The sequence below is a fragment of the Podarcis pityusensis genome (assembly GCF_964106645.2).
Source record: "Podarcis pityusensis genome assembly, chromosome: 4".
Lineage (NCBI taxonomy): Eukaryota > Metazoa > Chordata > Lepidosauria > Squamata > Lacertidae > Podarcis > Podarcis pityusensis.
The window spans coordinates 4,764,826-4,783,312 of record NC_138027.1 but is presented as its reverse complement, the minus strand read 5'-3'; the positions used below and the strand labels follow the sequence as shown (position 1 = coordinate 4,783,312).

The window sequence follows — 18,487 nt, the reverse complement described above, 5'->3', positions numbered from 1 at the left end:
CAATAGAAGGAATGATGCGTTTGCCGCAATATATTGAGGTTTTACGAAAGAGAGTTATTCCAGAGCTGGAAAAGAGGTATCCTGACAGTACTGGGATATTGCAGCAGGACCTAGACCCCCGTCACACATCAAAAGTTGTGAAGAAGTTCATGTCAGAGCAGCCAATACAGGTATTTGATTGACCAGGGAATTCCCTGGACGTAAATCCCATTGAGAATTCGTGGGCTATATGCAAAAGTCCTCTCGGTGCTGTAGACGGTACGACTATGGAGAAGCTTATTCAGGTGCCGATTCAGGTGTGGTACAGGGATCCGAAAATCAACAGTGAGTGTTCGAAACTATTAAACTCCATACCAAACCGTGTTCAAATGCTGCTTAAAAGTAACAGAGGTCATATCAGTTACTAGTGAGTTTTGCATATGTGTATGTGAGTTTTGTACAATAAACTACATTGTTTGTTTCAATTAATTTGCACAAGGGTGTAGGGCCCATCTTTAATTGAAGCATGCACTTGGGGACCCACTTCTTTATTTTATTTTTAACCACATACTTGTATCTTGGATCAGTCGCCTCTCACCCTCCAGCTGAAGGCAAATGCTTTATTTTGAGAAATGCCACTTCATTTCCCATGCATCTGAAACTGAGGAGCCTTCCCTTCCCCCTTCCATAAATCTCAAGAGAGAGAGCATGGCCAACCAGTTTGGGTAAAGGTAAAGGGACCCCTGACCATTAGGTCCAGTCACGGACGACTCTGGGGTTGTGGCGCTCATCTCGCTTTAGTGGCCAAGGGAGCCGGCGTACAGCTTCCGGGTCCTGTGGTCAGCATGACTAAGCCGCTTCTGGTGAACCAGAGCAGCGCACGGAAACGCCGTTTACCTTCCTGCCAGAGTGGTACCTATTTATCTACTTGCACTTTGACGTGCTTTTGAACTGCTAGGTTGGCAGGAGCAGGGACCGAGCAACGGGAGCTCACCCCGTCGCGGGGATTCGAACCGCCGACCTTCTGATCGGCAAGCCCTAGGCTCTGTAGTTTAACCCACAACGTATAGTGGGCTAAATCTCTTAATTTGAGGATCATCAATGCAAGGCTGTGTAGTAGGGAAAGGTCAACTTACTCCCTTACTCACCTGCTTCTTCCCAGTGCCCCCCCCCAAAAGAGCCAGTGTACCCCTAGGTCTCTCTCTGGCACATAGAGAAGCTGCTCTAGAAGAGAGGTCCCCGGTTCCCTTCTCTTGCGTGCTGGTTTTTAACCCCAGAACCCAGTGATGGCACCAGGTTGGATAGCTTTAAAAGTAAGAGCTGTTTGACAGTGGAATGGACTCCCATGGAAAGTAGTGGATTCTCCTTCCTTGTAGAAGCAGAGGTTGGATGGCCATCTGTCATGGACGCACGTAGGGTAGGGTATTTTCAGCCACCCCAGGCTTTCTCTGTCTCTTTCTTCCTTCCCCTCCCTCCTGGTTTTCTGCTGCACTTTGAAATGCCCCCTCTTTTTGGGAGGGTCTGCTGTGATTAAGCTTTTTTTAATTAAGTTTCCACTGGTTCATTTTTGTGACCTTTCTCCGCCTCCATGGATGCAATTCTGATTATTTTCCTTGCATATTCATTTTACATGTGCGTCTGACTCATGTTTGCTAAAAGCATTGGACGTTTGGTGGGCTATAAATGTCTTAACATGGATAAACACGTTCTTCCTATACCCACTAACCTCACGGCAGGTGATAGAGAAGCTTGTCGCATGGACATCCTTACAGCATGGATGTTGGGGTATCTTTTTAAAAGAGCACCTTCTTTTCCTTTCCGCAGTTCCAGGAAGAGCAGCGCAAGAGGGAAATAGAGGAACGGCGAAGGTTCCCGCTGGAGCAGAGACTCCGGGAACATATCATTGGCCAGGAGAGCGCCATAGCAACTGTTGGAGCTGGTAAGATCTGGGGCTCTGATTTGATTAGCCTTCTGCTCTGCAAATCCTGCAGAGAATCTGGAAGGGGGTTAGTTAGTGTGTGTGCACCCACACGTGTGTGTCACATAAATGTTATGGCATAATTTTATTTAGAACGTATGTGTGCACAAAACAGTCAAGAATACCTTAAGCTGCAAAGCCGAGAATTCCAGCTTTTAAAAACTTTTTTTCTTGTTTGTGGAGAGTCGCTTTTTTAATTGCTGGGTTTTTGGGTTGTTTTTTTTCTTTGCCTAAGATATGAAATCCAGGCAAATACAAGGAATTTTGTCACCAGTGAAGGTCTGGGCACCATTGTGTGTTGCAGCTGCCTACAGCTGTAGCACATAACCCTGCAGTTTGGCATCTGGCGCAGAATTCTGACTCCTGAAAATGTCAGAATTCGTATCTGGAAAGAAAAATGCATTTTAGTTCCTAGGATTGCAGGAATAAGCATGGGAAGTATGTTCCTCATGAAATCATAGATGCCACAGGAAGGATACAGAACCGGGGGTTTCCGTTCCCTTGGTCTGCAACAGTGGACCAGATGAGAGGAATGAAACGAAAGATGGAGCCATAGCATGGTGGTGGCCATGATCCTTTGGCCAAAAAGCTGGGGGCAATAAGAGATGGAATCCAGATCCTCCTTAGCATCCTCAACATCCTCAAACGGAACCATTTTTTCATATGATCTCTTAGCCACCCTGAACAGAGCAGTATTACTACTGCGCTGCTTGTATTAGGAAAGGAAGCTCCTCTTATTGCAGTGTATAATTGCTTCAGCCTTTCTTGCCATAGCATTACTTGGTTGGCTTTTATTCCAGATTGGGGGTTCTTTTTAGCAATATACACATGGCAACCTATTATTATTATTATTATTATTATTATTATTATTATCTATTTGTACCCCGCCCATCTGGCTGGGTTTCCCCAGCCACTCTGGGCGGTTAAAATCTTTCTCTGTGCATCCCACTCTGCTGGTGAGAGCAGGGTATGCGTTGTGAGCAGTGCTTTTTTCCCTGGAAAAACAGGCGCTGGTACACACCATGAAGTTATTGCGTTAAGTGCTACGCTTTTTAACAACAGAAAGAGGTGCCGGTACTGCATACCCTTGAGTACCCCTGGGGGGAGGCACTGGTTGTGAGAGACAGGATTGTACGCCGTGTGTTTTAGTGGTACCTTGAGAAAGCAAAGAGATAACATTTTCCCTCCCTGACCTGCTAGTTTTCTGTGTGCAGGCTTCCTTCTGTTCTGCTTTGTCGCAGGGGAGAGTGTTCAGTCATGTGAACCTCCCGCTTCCAGGCAGAAGGGGTACAGGGCACACCCAAATTGGCCACTTTATTCAGAGCTAGGCTTTGTCAGTTTTGCAATCCATTACAAAGTTTCTCATGGGTCACCTTCCATGAAAGAAAAACTTTTATCTCTGGATTGGCCTTCAGAGAATGCAGCAGAGTCAAATGTGGGGTGGATTCCGAGTGTCTGCTCAGCGCATGCCCATCCTTGGGACCCAGAGGGTGCTGCTCTCCCAAATAAAGTCACTCTATGTCCCGGAGCCTGTCACAGGAGACAGGTCCCTCCTCCAAAACAGAGAGATCTTTGGAACTTGGGACTGCACTGGGAGGCAGAAACAATGCGAACGACTTCAGGGCCTCGGAAAGTATCTCTCTGCCCTTCTCCCGGAGTCCATTGTGTAGTAAATAAAGAATATTAAAACTCTTTGTCAACCTCCTGTTACTGAAATCTCCCCCTGTTGCGTTCGCGAGACCATTAACGGCGATAAATGGAAGGAAGGGGATGTGGGCTGTTGAAGCCTCTTTTTATCTTTTAACTGTGGCCAAAGGCCAGGCTGAGGAGCCCCCAGAAGGCAGAAACTGATCCTAAGCATGTCCTAATGGGCAGTCCTGCCCCTGCCTGAGTCAGGGATGGTTCACACAACCTACTCCCTGGCGGGAACCATCCTCATAGCTCTGCAGAGAGCCCAGCAAAGGCCTCTTTTGGCCTGTTAATATGAGTCATGAAAGACTGGAGGAGGGAAGTTGAGTACAAGTCCGGCTGGCCTTCTCATCGCCTGAAATCCCAGCTCCCAGAATCTGCAGCCCTCCAGAGGTTTTGGACTACAACTCCCTGTTGTAGCAGATCGGGGAAAGCTGAGTTTAATGTAGAACAGAGTGAGCTACATTGACATGTCACCTGGCTTTGGACTCTTGCCTTGGATGAAATAATTGGAGCTATTCAACATCCCTTCCAGTTTAATGATTTGGAGGGTTGGTGGGGGGGAGGCAAGTGGGACAGTGCCTGCGAAACCACTGAAGCTTGATAGAGCCTAAGCAAAGCCCTTCTTGGTGGAGGATCTATATTCTCGCTGTTTACACTGCCTCACGGCTGGGATGAGAAAAATGAAATCAGGGGGGGATGAATATTGATGTGCAGATTTGATAAATTTGAATAATTTGTAATGATCGTATCCTTCATGTTTTCAGTGCATGAGCCTTCCTGGGCACTGCACAAAGATCCAATCAAAGGCCTTGTGCCTTCAGGCAAAAATAGTGCAGAAAGTGGCATTTTTCTGGTTGCAGAATTTGCGTTTGGGGGCAGGAGACGGTGGGACGCTTATGACTCTGGTCATCAAAGCAATTGGTGACTCGTCAATTGGTCAGGGATTCTGCCTCGCTTGCAGGCAGTGGAGGAGACACCTGAATGGAGCACATGGGACACGGCTGAGCAATAGCTGAGACCCCATGAAAAGTGGGCAAGGCCCCTCAGGTCCCTTCCCACCTTTGCTCTGCTGCTGCCTCCAGCTTTTTAAGCATCTTTCTGCAAGCATGAGTTCTAGGGACATAAGAAAGATCTTGGTTTCTCTAGAATCTAACGGGCCTGGGTGGCCCAGAGCTGTGCTGTAAATAAAGATCGCGGGACGTAGTTTGGGCCTTGGGTTTGGGAGGGCGAGGCTCTCCCCTGCAAAGGCACCACATGTGCACCCTGGTTAGAGAAAGGCTGTGCCTGGAGGCAGCAGCGGGGGCTAATTAGGGAGCTTTGATTAATGGGCAGGGCCTCTCTCTGACACAGGTGGTGGTGGGGCTGGCGAGAGCAGCTGCCTTCATGGAACTTCCCTTTATTGAATTAGGCAGGACCAGGCGCACTCTGCCTCGGGATATCGCGCCAGGAAGGGGAGGCTTGCTGGTGCTTTTGCTGCCGCCTGCCCCGATGGTCCCAACCTGTTAAGCTTTGACGTGGGTGGGAGGGGGTGTTCTTGACACACATACCCAGTTACTCTGAGTAGCCCTTGCCCATCTTTCAAGAGGGGCTGCCAAACGCAGGGCACACTTGGCATGCCTCCTGACTGCAAAGTGACTGCTGTGCTCCTGGTCTAAATACTGCAGCAATGTGCCCCCCACCCCATGCCAGTGCACGTTGGTGTGGGGAGAGGAGTGTCAGGAAGCAACCCTTAATTCAGCTGCTAGCTTGCTAGCTCCTCATGCTCCATCCCACGACACGGGATGGTTGACAGTTGTCAAGCAAGCATTTAGGGTCATACCTGGCGCCTGCTTTCTTGCTTCAGTGGGCTCACTGGGACCCAGTTTGAGGAGCCCGATCTGAGGCTCACAGCTTACATTCAGTCTGTTCTCTTCTAGCCTGTTGTCTCGTTTCTTCTGCCCAGTGTGGTTGCCCAGGGCATCAACTTTGTTGGCAGAGAGAGAAAGTGCATTCAGGTTTTGGAGGGAGCAAGAGTTGACTGCATGCAACAACAAGAGGATGTTTCCAAGGGATGCCCCAGAATATGAGAACATAACAAGAGCCTGCTAGGTCAAGCCAATGCCCCCTCTGGTCCAGCATCCTGTTCTCACAGTGACCAACCAGATGCCTCCATGTGAAACAGGACCCGAGCATGAGAGCAACTCTCCCCTCCATCAGTCTCTAGCAGCTTGTGTTCAGAAGCATTGCTGCCTCCAACTGTGGAGGCAGAGCAAAACCATCATGGCTAAGTAGCCTTTGACGGCCTTATCCTGCTCCTTAAATTTGCTTAATCCTCTTTCTTAAGCCATCCAAGTTGGTGGCCATCACTTCTTCCTGTGGAAGCAAGTTCCATAGTGGAAAAGGATGAAGACGAATGGTCAAGAGTGGATGCAGACATGCATAAATGAGCAGCCACTTGCATAGCTGTACTGTGTTGCTTTCCCCCTTATTTGGTGGGCGTTTTGCTTGTAGTAGGAGCTTGTGGTTGTCTACACTGACTGGCAGCAGCTGTCTTCAGTTTCAGACCAGGAGTCTTTCTCAGCCCTGCCTAGAGCCTGCCAGGTGTTCTTCCCATTGACTTTTGGCCCTTCCTGTAGAGCAGCACGTGGCTTAAAGTTTAGCACACTTTTCTTGGTGCAGAGTGGTAGTGGGCTGGTGGCAGGAATCTGGCCCTGTTTCTGCCTTGACCCCTTTGGCCACCACCTTCCTGCCCAGACGACCCACGTCTGCTCATCGAACTGAGCCACCGCAGCAGTGGGGGAAGCCAAGCAGGGTCCCTTGAATGCCAGTCCCTTGCCTTGCAAGGGCAAAGTTGGTCTTTGGTTCATGCCCGAAGGACGTCGCCCCTTTGGCGTCACGAGCCCGGCCAGGCCAAGAAACCCCACAGAATGAATTGATTTGATAAATGGACATTTATTACACTCACAAATTGGCTGAAACCAATTTTGGTCACGTCAACCCCTGATAACTGCTGGGGTATTGATTTGTGTAAAGTAATACAGTGAATTTATCAGTTCAATAGCCAGCTTGAAAGGCCTCTCAGAGACCCAGCGCTGTGGCGGCTCTGCAGTTACGGAGGGCAAAAGAAAGCCCAGGCTGGGAAGAGCTCTGGAGCCAGGGAGGCCCAAGGTGGCAGCGCCTGCCTCCTTCTCTCCCTCTCTTGTGCTCTTTCTCTCTCTGCTGCTCCCAGAATTTCAGCCAGGGCTGCTGTGCCTTAGTTCCTCCACAGCCAAGAGTGAGGAGAGTGTAGCCTTATAGAGAGCGGAACTGCCTAAAATAGGGGTTGGATTCCCTCCGTGGCCAGGGATGCAAAATTGATGGTGCAGATGTCCTGGACAGCTCAGTTGGTTACAGCGTGGTGCTGATAACGCCAGAGTTGTGGGCTTGATCCGCTTATGGGGCAGCTGCATTTTCCTGCATTGCAGGGGGTTGGACTAGATGATCCTCAGGGTCCCTTCTAACTCTACAATTCTATTATTCTACGTTGAGCTACCGGTGTCTTAACTGCCACATCAGCTGGTCTTTGCTCTGTTGCTAACCAACACTTTCACCTTCCAATCCTAGGCAGTGCTGCACAGTGTACCTATCAAATTATTTTTATCTTCAGAAAAAACCCTTGCTGTCTTTTTCTTGGTTGGCTTTCGCAGCAGCCCTGCCAGGCGGACCTCCATTATGCCCATTTTGCAGATCAGGAACTGAGGCCGAGATCACCATGGTGGTCCAGGTCTCCCAATTTCCAAATTGCTAGTGAGTAATTATGAGTTGCTTTGTGCCCTTTGTCCAAGTCAATATAAAAAATATGTTTCCAAGGAATCTTGCAAGAGCATCGCAGAACCAGCGGACTGAGAGGGTCTTTATTGCATTTTACCTGTGGAATTTCAACCAGCCAGCCTTCAGCCACATATGTTTGAAATCACATGAGTTAAATATGCTTAAGATGTGGCCGTACTATAATGCTTCTGAATAGCAGTTGTCCCCACAGGCAACTGGTTGGCCACTGCGGGAAAAGGATGCTGGGAACAGGATGCTGGGCTCGATGGGCCATTGGGCCTGATCCAGTAGCCAGGCTCTTCTTCCATTCTTATGGAAATGAAGGTGACTTTGTCTGCTCCAGAAGGGGAAGGGCAAGGAAGGAAAGCAGAGCCCTCAGAACCACCATCACCTGGCTGCTGAAAGTCCTGCTCAGCACCACCTCCACCTGCCAGGATTTTGCCAATCACTCCCCAAACACTTCCACTCATATCCCTTCAGGTGTGAAGAGTTAACATTTGCTTCCATTTTAAAAAGAAGAAGAAAAAGACCAAGCTCCTTCCCCTTCTAAAGCCCACACTTTTCATGGTGTGACTCTGGTCACGTCAAACTGCTCCTTCCTTTTGCACAAGGAGGAAATGGCGTCGCCACCCTTTCCCAAAACGATCAGTTGAGCAAGGCCTGATTCCAGCCTCAAATTTTCTTGCTTTCATTTTAAAAACACATGGAAGGAAACAGGCAGAAAACATTCAGAGATGCTCATCTCTCTCTCTCTCTCTCTCTCTCTCTCTCTCTCTCTCTCTCTCTCTCGTTGAAAGGATCATTATTTGGAGACCCATGTCTGGAAAAGCTCACTGGCCCTTCTCCAGAGTTCGTCCTCTGCCTCTGGGTGCTTCTGGACATGCCGTCCACATTGCCCTTCTCTGCAAGAAGCACAGTGGCCTGTTTTCAAGCATCTGGTGGTTCTCATTTGCGCTCTCTCGCTCTCTCTCCTTCTGTCTGCCTTTCCCTCCCCTTCCATTATCCTACTCGGCTATCACAAGAAATATCTTTTGCTCGTCATTCTTTTCGAGCTTGGCATTTCGCCTACTTTTAAGGAGCGCCTCTGTCAAGCGTAATACGTCGCATCTCCGGTCTCGCTGACCTCTGTCAACCGCCAAGACAGGGCTGAGTGGAATCTTAAAAAGCCGCCTGTGCAGGTGAGCGCTCTCTGCAAGGAGGCCATGTCTATTGCAACAACCTAGCGCCCTTCTGGGCATCTCCCATCAGCCCCATCCAACGCACCAACTTGGTGGAAGGCTGCAAAATACAGCTCCTGCAGCCCCCGCTCTTCTTTGGACAAAGTATCACAAAACACTTTTATGAGAGTGCCTACACCGACTGGCAGCCACTCTCCAGGTTTTCAGGCAGGATGCGTCTCCCAGCCCTGCCTGGAGGTGCCTGGGATTGAAGCTGAGATGTTCTGCACGCAGACCAGGTGCTCTGCCCCTGAGCTACGGCTCTACAGCTTTTGAGAAGTGCGTTGGAAGGCAGAGGCCTTGTTCTAATTAAGACTGGAAACTGGGAAGGCCTTCACCGGATGAGGCGTCGCTCCTCTCCTTGATGTATCAGTACCTTTTCAGCCTAAGGAGCGTGTGAAGCTGTCGTGGCATGTGAAGTCAGGACATTGGTCCACCTAGGCTGGGGATATTTCCCCTGAATGGCAGCAAAGAGTCCCTTTCCTGGGCTGTTCTCTAAGCCCAGTTGTCTGTGATAGCATCTTAACTGGAGATGGCAGGGACTGAACGTGGGGCCTTCTGCATGCAGCTGTTTGCTGAGCACGTAATGCGAAGGAGAGGTCGGAAAGGTTCTGTGGTGGCTGGAAGCTAAATTGCCGCTGTGCCCAACAGTCCTATGGGCAGGTTTTGAATCTGAGATGATTCTTTGAATGCGGCACTGACCCCTTTGACCCTCCCCCTTTGCTCCTGCACCTTGAGTTCTGTTAAGTTTAGAAACTGCTAGATCAGGCCGTGTAGCGCAGCATCCAGTTCTCACAGTGGCCAACCAGATGCCTCTTTGGGGAAACCCACGAGCAGGAGTCGTGCACAAGAGGAATCTTCCCCTCCTGCAGTTCTGGAGGCAGAGCATAGCCATTCTGGCTAATAGCCATCAGTAGCCCTTTCCTCCTCTGTGAATTTGTCTATTCTCCATTTAAAGTCACCCAAGTTGGTGGCTGTTACTGTCTCCTGTGGGAGAGAGTTCCGCAGTTCCCTCTCCTTCTCCATGAATGTGTTTGATCCTCTTTTAAAGCATTAGGAAAGGACGAACGAAAGAATGACTGAGAGCTGCGTGGCTTCATCTCTCTGTCTTGGAGTGGCTATGTATTTTAATTAAGACCACCAGCACACAGAATAGCAATGGGGCAGGAGGAGAACACAAGTCTTGGCACCAGGGAACTTGCAATCTAAATTGTAATTTAACAAAATTAAGTGGTTTCATGGGCTCCAGTGGAATGGCTAACAGGGCGGTGACTATGAGAAAAGCTTTCTGGATCAGGCCATTGGCCCACACGCGGGCATAGATGCACTGTGGATGCAAACATGGCAGTTTAGTAGCAATTTCCAAATTCCTTTGGCTTTCTCATGGAATGTGGCTACTGGTACATTAGTCACTGAGCTGCTGGATCGTCCTCTCCTGCTGGGTCCATAGTTCCTCAAACCCTGGCAGGCAGAGTGGCTTCACCTCAGTGTTGCGTTTACAACTTGGAGGCCCCAAGAAAAAAAAGATCTGGGTGGTGAACGTGGCACATAGAGCAGCTGGCATGGTTTGGAGGTTTGTGACACCATTTTTCATGCTGTGTGCTGACTTTCCTGGGTGGCTTTGGCATGCTGAAGTGGTCCTCTGAATGCTTCAAAGCACACCAAGATGGCAACTCGCCCTGTCCTGACTGGAAACTGCTTCTTGAACATTTTCCAGGAGAGGAGGAGTCACGGTCAGGACACGGATCAGGGGCTCAAGATGCTGCTTCACCGTGCCAGAGCAACCCAGAAAAGCCAGCCTCGTGGTGAGTTGTGCAGAGAAAAGGGAAGTGAGGGTTGAGTTTGTTTTTAAACATATTTACATGCTGCCAATTCATAAAACAATTTATACAAATTAACATAAAACGCCATTAAAACTCCTGCCAAGTTGTGTCAGGAAGAGCCTGTTCTGCAACTTGCATAAATTAAGCAAAATTGCCTGCATGCTTTTGTTTTGCATAATTTATTCTGTTGGGGGCTGCTTGCTGAGGCTGACAAGGGGCAGAGCGTTGTAGCTTCACATCACTGCAGCTCAGAAATCCAGCTCCTGCCCAAGTGCTTTTTCAAGCCTGTCTTTATCTCTGAAGACAAGAGCTTCATAGAGTTTTTGAAGCAAAAGCTGATTTTCTCAGAAGTCTAAAGCAAGAATCCTGCGCCAGGCCGTTATACAATCATACCTTGGGTTACAGAAGCTTCAGGTTGCGCGTTTTCGGGTTACAGACGCGCCAAAACCTGGAAGTACCAGAATGGGCTACTTCTGGGTTTCGGCGCATGCACAGAAGCGCTAAATCGCTCTTTCTGCATGCGCAAAAGTGCCGAATCGCAACCCACGCGTGAGCAGACATGATGCTATGGGTTGCAGGCACTGCGGGTTGCGAATGTGCCTCCCGCACGGATCACGTTTGCAACCCGAGCATCCATTGTACAGTCATACCTTGAGTTGAAGTAGCTTTGGGATGAGTATTTGCGGGTTGCACTCCGCAGAGACCCGGAAGTAAAAGAGTGTGTTCCGGGTTTTGCCGCTCGCGCATGCACAGACGCTCAAAATGACGTCATGCGCAGAAGCAGCGAATCGCGACATGCGCAGACGCAGGTTGCGTTCACTTCAGGATGCGAATGGGGCTCCGGAACGGATCCCGTTCGCATCCAGAGGTACCACTGTACTTGGATAGAAGGACAGAATCCAGGCAGCCACATGTGGAATCGACAGGGCATTTCTTGGGTCAGAACTCACAAGCAAATATTTACTGTATTTTTCACTCTATAAGACGCACCAGACCACAAGACGCACCTAGTTTTTGGAGGAGGAAAACAAGAAAAAAAATATTCTGAATCTCAGAAGCCAGAACAGCAAGAGGGATCGCTGCGCAGTGAAAGCAGCGATCCCTCTTGCTGTTCTGGCTTCTGGGATAGCTGCGCAGCCTGCATTCGCTCCATAAGACGCGCACACATTTCCCCTTACTTTTTAGGAGGGAAAAAGTGAGTCTTATAGAGCAAAAAATACGGTATTTAGGAACACTGTACCCCACTTTTCACTATCTGCCTCAGAAGTGACTGTTATGCCATTTTCCAAAGAAGTCTCTGGAGCTTCTCCTGCTGCTTCACTGAGGCACCGCCCCTTCTTTTTCTCTGCTCTCCCCAGTAGCCCAAATGCCCCAGTTCCAACTTCCATATAACGCTGCACATCCCACCCCAAAAAAGAATGTCCACTGATTACATCCATTAGGCACCAGCGACAAGTGTTGAAGAACATAAAGAGAGCCTGCTGGATCACGCCAATGAGCTTTTTTGGCCAGCATCCTGTTCTCACAGTGAACAGATCATAGAACTAAAGAGTTGGAAGGGACCCCAAAGGTAATCCAGTCCAGCCCCTGCCTGCAATGCAGGAATATCAGCAAAAGCATCCATGGCAGATGATCATCCAACCTCAGTATAAAAACCTCCAAGGAAGGAGAGTCCACAACCTCCCGTGGGAAACCTGGAAGCAGGATTCGAGCACAAGGGAAACTCTCCTAATCTGTGGTTTCCAGCAGCTGGCATTCAGAAGCGTTGGTGCCTCCAACTGTAGAGGCAGAACAGAGCAGAACCATCATGGCTAGTAGCCATCACTGCCTCCTATGGAATTGAGTTCCAAAGGTGAACTGTGTGCTACGTAGAGAAATCCTTTATTTTATGTGTCCTGTCCTTTGCTTTAATGCAGCAGCCAGACCTTGAGCACAGCCACTGAATGTAAACAAATGCTGCCCCCTTGTTCTCATGTGGTCACTTTTTCCTTCCCTTTTTTAAACGCTGTGCATGTGCTGTGATCTGAGAGGGCAAAGCTGCAGTCGGGGTGCCAAGAGCAGCAGGATCCACAGGGAAGCTAGCTGCCCCAGAGGGCAGGTTTGCCCAACCCAGAAGTTTTAAGTGCTGCTCCTCTGCAAAGTAGATCCTTTTGTGTTCCAAACCCATCCCGTGTTTCCCCGGCATACCCCCCCTGCATCCTCCTCCATCCTAGCACCATTATTTACTGCGGCCCATGAGTCTTCACAAGGCTGCCGTGACCTTGAATTCAAGGCTTCCTTCCCGTTAGCGTCGGAGCGGTAGCAAACTTCTCCTTCCCAGGTCTTTGTGCACAAAGGTGGCGCTTACAAGCTGGCGAGCTATTGAGCCTCTAGAATCTCTCTTTCCCCCAACCCTTTACCCTCCCCACTCGGTCCACCCGACAGGTCCCTTTCTGGTTCATTCAGTGTCCATCCTCCCTCCTGTTTCCCTGGCAACGCTGAGTGCACATCCTGGAAAACTTTATCCGAAATCTGCTCTGGGCAGCTTTCCAAATCCATGCTAACCTGATTAGGTATCTCTGGGGGCCTTGCTGGCTAATCAAATTAGGTAGCTCTAATGGCAGCGAAGACTTTGAGTGGGCAGAGAGCAGTAAAACATAGTGTATACTTAGTGATAATTATACTTGCTGTTGTGTCATTGATTTATATGCCTTTCCCTTTTTTATGTGCCCAGATATATAACCCCTTCCTTTGTTTTTCTTGCATTTTCGATTGCAGCCATTCGGAGGAAGGAAAATGGCTGGTATGACGAGGAGCATCCCCTGGTTTTTCTCTTCTTGGGATCATCGGGAATAGGTAAAGTCGGCGTCCTTTTTTTTTTTCCTTCTTTCATTTTTGGGGGGGTGATGCAGGCTGGTCCAGCCCCAGAAAAAACGCCAGTGCTGATTTTTCCACACATGCTAGAAAAACCAAAGATGTTGCACCACAGATGGGCCAGAAATCTCAAGTCTAGTTTTCAAGTACTTTTCTGGGCTCAAGTAAAGGACAGGTTTTTCAGTCCACTTACCTTCCCCCTGCCCAGACACTGCCAGTGGTTCAAGTCATCGGCAAACACCACTTTCTATAACAAATAAGTTGCAACAGCATAATAGTGGCACTGAATGTGAACTATCCGAAATTCCAAAGTGAGAAAATCACACTAGGTACAATATTCATGTGAAACATAGAATTTTTATTATTATTATTCAGTTACAAAAATATTTGTATACTGCTGTGTCGTTAAAAAAATCCCACACCACCAAAGCGGTTTACAGAAATAAAAGCATAAAACCATGCAATAAAACCATTAAAAGGGTAAAAACAGACATCAATTCACCAGGATCATTCCCTATTTGAAAATCCTTAATCGTAGTATCATCCCAGAAGTCACCAAGAGTTGTATTGCCTTTCGCAAGCTTCTTGCCAGCTCCAGCAAAGGATGGCCCTGGGAAGAGCTCTATGTGTTGCCAAGGCATCCACAACCACTAAACCGAACTGGCACCCTGAGATCTGATTCCATTTTTGAAAGACAGAAGCAAGTTTGTAGTTCCTGTTGCAGAGCAAAGATTGATAAGGGTCCAGCAAAGGCAAGGAAGCTAGAATGGACCAGGAAGAGCCTTCTCAATGGAGTAAAATCATGGGTGGGGAGCACAAGGGGACCCAAGGCCCAGTCAGCATTCTGGACCTCTATGTTGTTTCGGGTTCTAAGCTCTGATTAGCACCAACCATGGCTTGGCATGGGGTCTGAATTGAATCACCCTTTCTGAGACACGGAACCAGGCAGTGTTAGAAACTGGGATAGAAAAGCTAGGAGCCAAATGGCTCCTGGGACCAGAGTTGTGGGTGCCAAAACAGAATGTTTAGATGCCACGGGGGGGGGGGGGGCGGTGGTCAGCAACACTTTTAATTTATTATTTTGATAAGCTTGAATTAATACACAATTTGCATAAGTGACACATTGTTAATACCACATTTTAGCAGAAATGGTTAATGCATGTTTAATTTGGTATTGGCAATAAAAATATTAGTACCATACTTCAGTTTTCAAAATACTCTACTATTTATTATTAAACTCCTTAACATATTGTCTATCCTTAACCTATACTTTGAGGCTCCAAAGCACATACATTTCAGTAATCCTTGAGTGTCAGCCAGGCGCAAAAAAAAATGGCACCCAGACTTTTTGAGGTGCTTTTTGGCAGCCTGCTAATTCCGAACCCTGGAACCAGGCAGATGAGAGAGCAGGTGAGGCAGAGTCATGGAAATTAGGGGTGAAGAGGCAGGACAAACCTTTTAGCAGAGAATAAAGTGTGGCTTTGGGAGATACAGTATGATCGCATCTTACACACATCTAACATGTGCTATTTCAACCGTACATGGTTGAAGACCAGCTGGCTGAAATCTCACAAATCAAATGTAAGCGGATAGCTTAAAAGATCCTTTTGAACAGGATTTTCCCTGCATGGAGAGTGCTTTTAAACTGTCAGACTTGCATACCAGGCTGTTGAGATGCTCTTGCCATGATCTCAGACAACCCTGTGAGATTTCATGAGAGCATCCCAGAACCCAAAAAGCAAACCTGAGAGCTTTAAAGTTCTCTGCCTTGCTTGGAAGGTAAGGATGGTCATGCAAGGGTGCATCGGGTATACGCCTTTTTTGCGTATATGCACTGTCACCAGAGCGCAACCCCTGCACAAGATGCAGTTGCACCGAAAAGGGTGAAGCAGCAGGAATTGGCAGCCCCTGGTTGTAAAAGGAATAGCCAAGGGAAGGATTGCCGCTCAGGAGTCTTCCCTTCGGCATCTCGTCTGGGTCAGGCAGACCCTGGAGTGCCCTTTCACCTTGAGGGCACCTTACCAGGGTCCTTCAGGGGCTGCTTTGCGCAGGTACATGCCTCGCGAGAGACGAAATCTCCCGCTGCGGTGGGGGCTGACATGTTTGTTGATACCATGTCGATGTGGATTTATTCCGTAATATGTGTTTTGAATTATTGATCGCCTTCATGCCTAGACTTTTATGATAGACGTTGCATATAAATCCAATAAACAAAGAATATTGTGTTTCCCAGCAAATCTGCTCCTTGTCTTGAAGTCAAGGACGTTGCGTTGGGGGAAGACTGGGTTGAGCTCCATCACTCGCCTGGTCCTCCAAAGCACTTTTGCACAGCAAATCCTTCAAGGCTTCCTTTTTTCCCCGGTGGAGGCAGCAGGGACAGTTCACTTTCCTTTGCAGTTTATGTTTTCCAAAAACACCCCACAAAAGTTACTTTAAGAGCAAAAGGTATTCTGTAGCCCAGCTGTCCCCAATCTGGTGCCCTCCAGAGCTTTGGGCTGCAGCTGCCTTCAGGCACAGCTAAGCACAGCCATTGATAGGAGTTGTATGGAGGGCACCAGGCTGGCAGTCCAAAAAAGTCCTTTCTGTCATCTTACAAAAAAGTGACCATGATAACTAACAATTTTGTGAGTAGCACCGAGTTAAAAACAAAAGAGAAATGTAAATGGGTAAAATTGATGGTAACTGCAGCCAGACAGGTTATAGCGAGTACTGTAATTGGGAAAATGCAGAAGAGCTAGAGGTGAACCAATGGAGGGAAAAGCTGAGTAATATTATAATTTTAGAATATCTAACTGTGAAGATACACAGAATGAAAGGATTTAAGGTCAGTGAGAAAGAAGAGAATTGGTTTGAGAAGATATTGAACTATTTGGGTAGGTTTGAACAATTTGGGGCAATTAAAATGTTAAAAGTTAAATAAACCTTGTGGATGGAGGAGTGTTAACATATATAAAATTGTACATATGGTTGATTTGAATATGTTATTATTGATTATGTATACCCAATGTATCAGCCGCCTGGGGGATTTCACTGTTTGTGTTTGGTTGTTGGTAAAAAATAAAAATTTTATTTAAAAAAAACTAGTAATTTTGTGTAGGGAGAGTTTGGAGGCCTTTATAGGGTTAGAAGAATCAGTTTCCAGCAACCAGTTCCATTCTAATGAGGCCAAGAAGAGCTCAAGGTGGGACTGTGCAGATGAAGGGGCAGGGGATGGCGGCTCTGGAAGGAAGAAGTGAAAGCAGAACCTACGGGGTCCATCCCTGAGACTGACAGCTGTCACTGACATGGGTACTTCAGGGAACCTGTTTGTGAGCAGAGCATTAAAAGAGCCATTGCCCCATCCAGTCCAAAAGCAACTCTCCCCTCCGGTGGTTTCCAGCACCTGGCATTCAGAAGCCTTGCTGCCTCCGACGGAGAGAGCCACAGGTCATGCCACTGTCACGCCACTCCTTCCAGCGCTGCCTGCCAGGGGGTGTGAGAAAGCCTGGACCCACGGAAGGGGAGACCATGCTGTGACCAACGCCCAGCATCCTTGCCGACTCAGTTTCCAGGTGTTTGAAACCTGGGGGGGGGGGGAGCCACAGTGTGGGCTCTGTAGCCCAGGATGTCCCACGCGGCCAGTAGACACAGGAAAAGGTGGTGCTGTTGCAGTGGCTCTCGTGTTCCTGGGGTAGCTTGAGAATTGAGCCTGTGTTGCGTTTGTTTTTGTTTCTTTAAGTATATATTAGCCCAGTTGGTAGAAGACTCTTAATCTCAGGATTGTGGGTTCGAGCCCCTTTTCGGGCACAAAGTTTCCTGCATTGCAGGGGGTTGGACTAGATGACCCTGGTGGTCCCTTCCAACTCCACAGTTCCATGATCTCACTTGTAACACAGACGCTGCAAACGGGTCTTGGTTTTGTTGTCGCACAACTTCCCGAGAGCTTTTTGCATGGTCTCTTCTTGATGTCCTTATCAAGGCGCTTCTCCCTCAACACTCCCTCTTTTCTCTGCCACTTCTTGAACAGGCAAAACTGAACTGGCCAAGCAGACTGCCAAGTACCTGCACAAAGACGTCAAGAAGGTAAGGCCTCTGCTCTCGGTTCCCCCAGCAGAACAGCCTTGTTTCCCCAGGCGTCAGCGGGTGGAGCGGCAAGGGATCCTGGAGGCATCGACCAAGAGGGTTCCCATTTCACAATTTCCTCCCTGGAGCTGCTCTGGAACGATAACCTCTGCAGAATCCGCACAGGCAGCCCATTCCTGTGCACGACCTGATCCAGAAGAATTGCCCTGGCCACAACTGTGGCTTCTGTGGGAGCGAGTCACCGCTTTAAAATGTTGCAGGTTTTGGAGTTATGCATGATGCCGCTCTGTGCGCAGGTTTCCAGGGCGAAACCACCGTCCCTTTTCCAGTTACGTTTTCGTCCTCACTGCCGTGGTTACTGGCTCCGCATCAAACCCCACAACAGCCAAGGACAAACAGGCTGTGCTAATTCAATGGCATGCTCAGAACAAGCGGTTCATTAAAGCCTAATCAGTTTGTTGGTTATTTAGTTAATTAATGCATCAAAGAGGGCGTCACAAAACGTGGAGAGAATTATTGGGGAAGGACAGGAGGAGAGGGTGGCTTATAACAGCAGCTGGCGGGTTAAGGGAGATGTTATTACCGAGATCTTGTTTCTGTGCCAGCTGAAAGCCCGCCTCATCCTCTGGGTGTGCAGCAAAAACCTTGCCGGTTTTTAAACAAAGGACAGTATATTCTGATTGTGGTTTCTGCATAATTGGTTACCTTTTACAGCCCAGCCCAGCCGTCTTGAGTACATCTGAATGCAGGAATGCAAGAAAAGTTGGGCGTGATTTGGGTGAAAATTCTGGCCGCTGTGTTTAGAGAAAGCCCAGGGATTCTCAGTAACTTGGGGGTAGAGGATCTGCTTTGAGGGACGAAAGTCCCAGCCTTGGTCCTCTATGACACCTCCAGGTAGAGCTTAGTTTGTGCCCTGCCTGAATCCCTGGGGAGTTTCTTGGGTGGCTTTGAGCTCTGCTCAGTCAGCGCAAAGGGGGCATATGTAGTCCAGCATCCCTATTAACCAGTAACTAAATAAAACAAGCATACCATTTGTCTTTCTCCCCCTGCGTAGTCTACTGGCAGCCGCTTTCCAGGATTTGAAAATGAACTGT

General features: G+C 48.4%; 1 protein-coding gene across 2 annotated transcripts in view; it reads left to right on the top strand.

Moving 5' to 3' along the window:
• Positions 1-18,487, top strand: part of CLPB (ClpB family mitochondrial disaggregase) — a 70,595-nt gene that overhangs the window by 40,159 nt on the left and 11,949 nt on the right. For both annotated transcript variants that reach the window (XM_081002036.1, XM_081002035.1), the window contains exons 7-9: positions 1,804-1,918; positions 13,236-13,313; positions 17,338-17,393. In XM_081002036.1, coding sequence (XP_080858162.1) covers positions 1,804-1,918; positions 13,236-13,313; positions 17,338-17,393 — 249 coding nt within the window. The remainder of the gene's footprint in view (positions 1-1,803; positions 1,919-13,235; positions 13,314-17,337; positions 17,394-18,487) is intronic.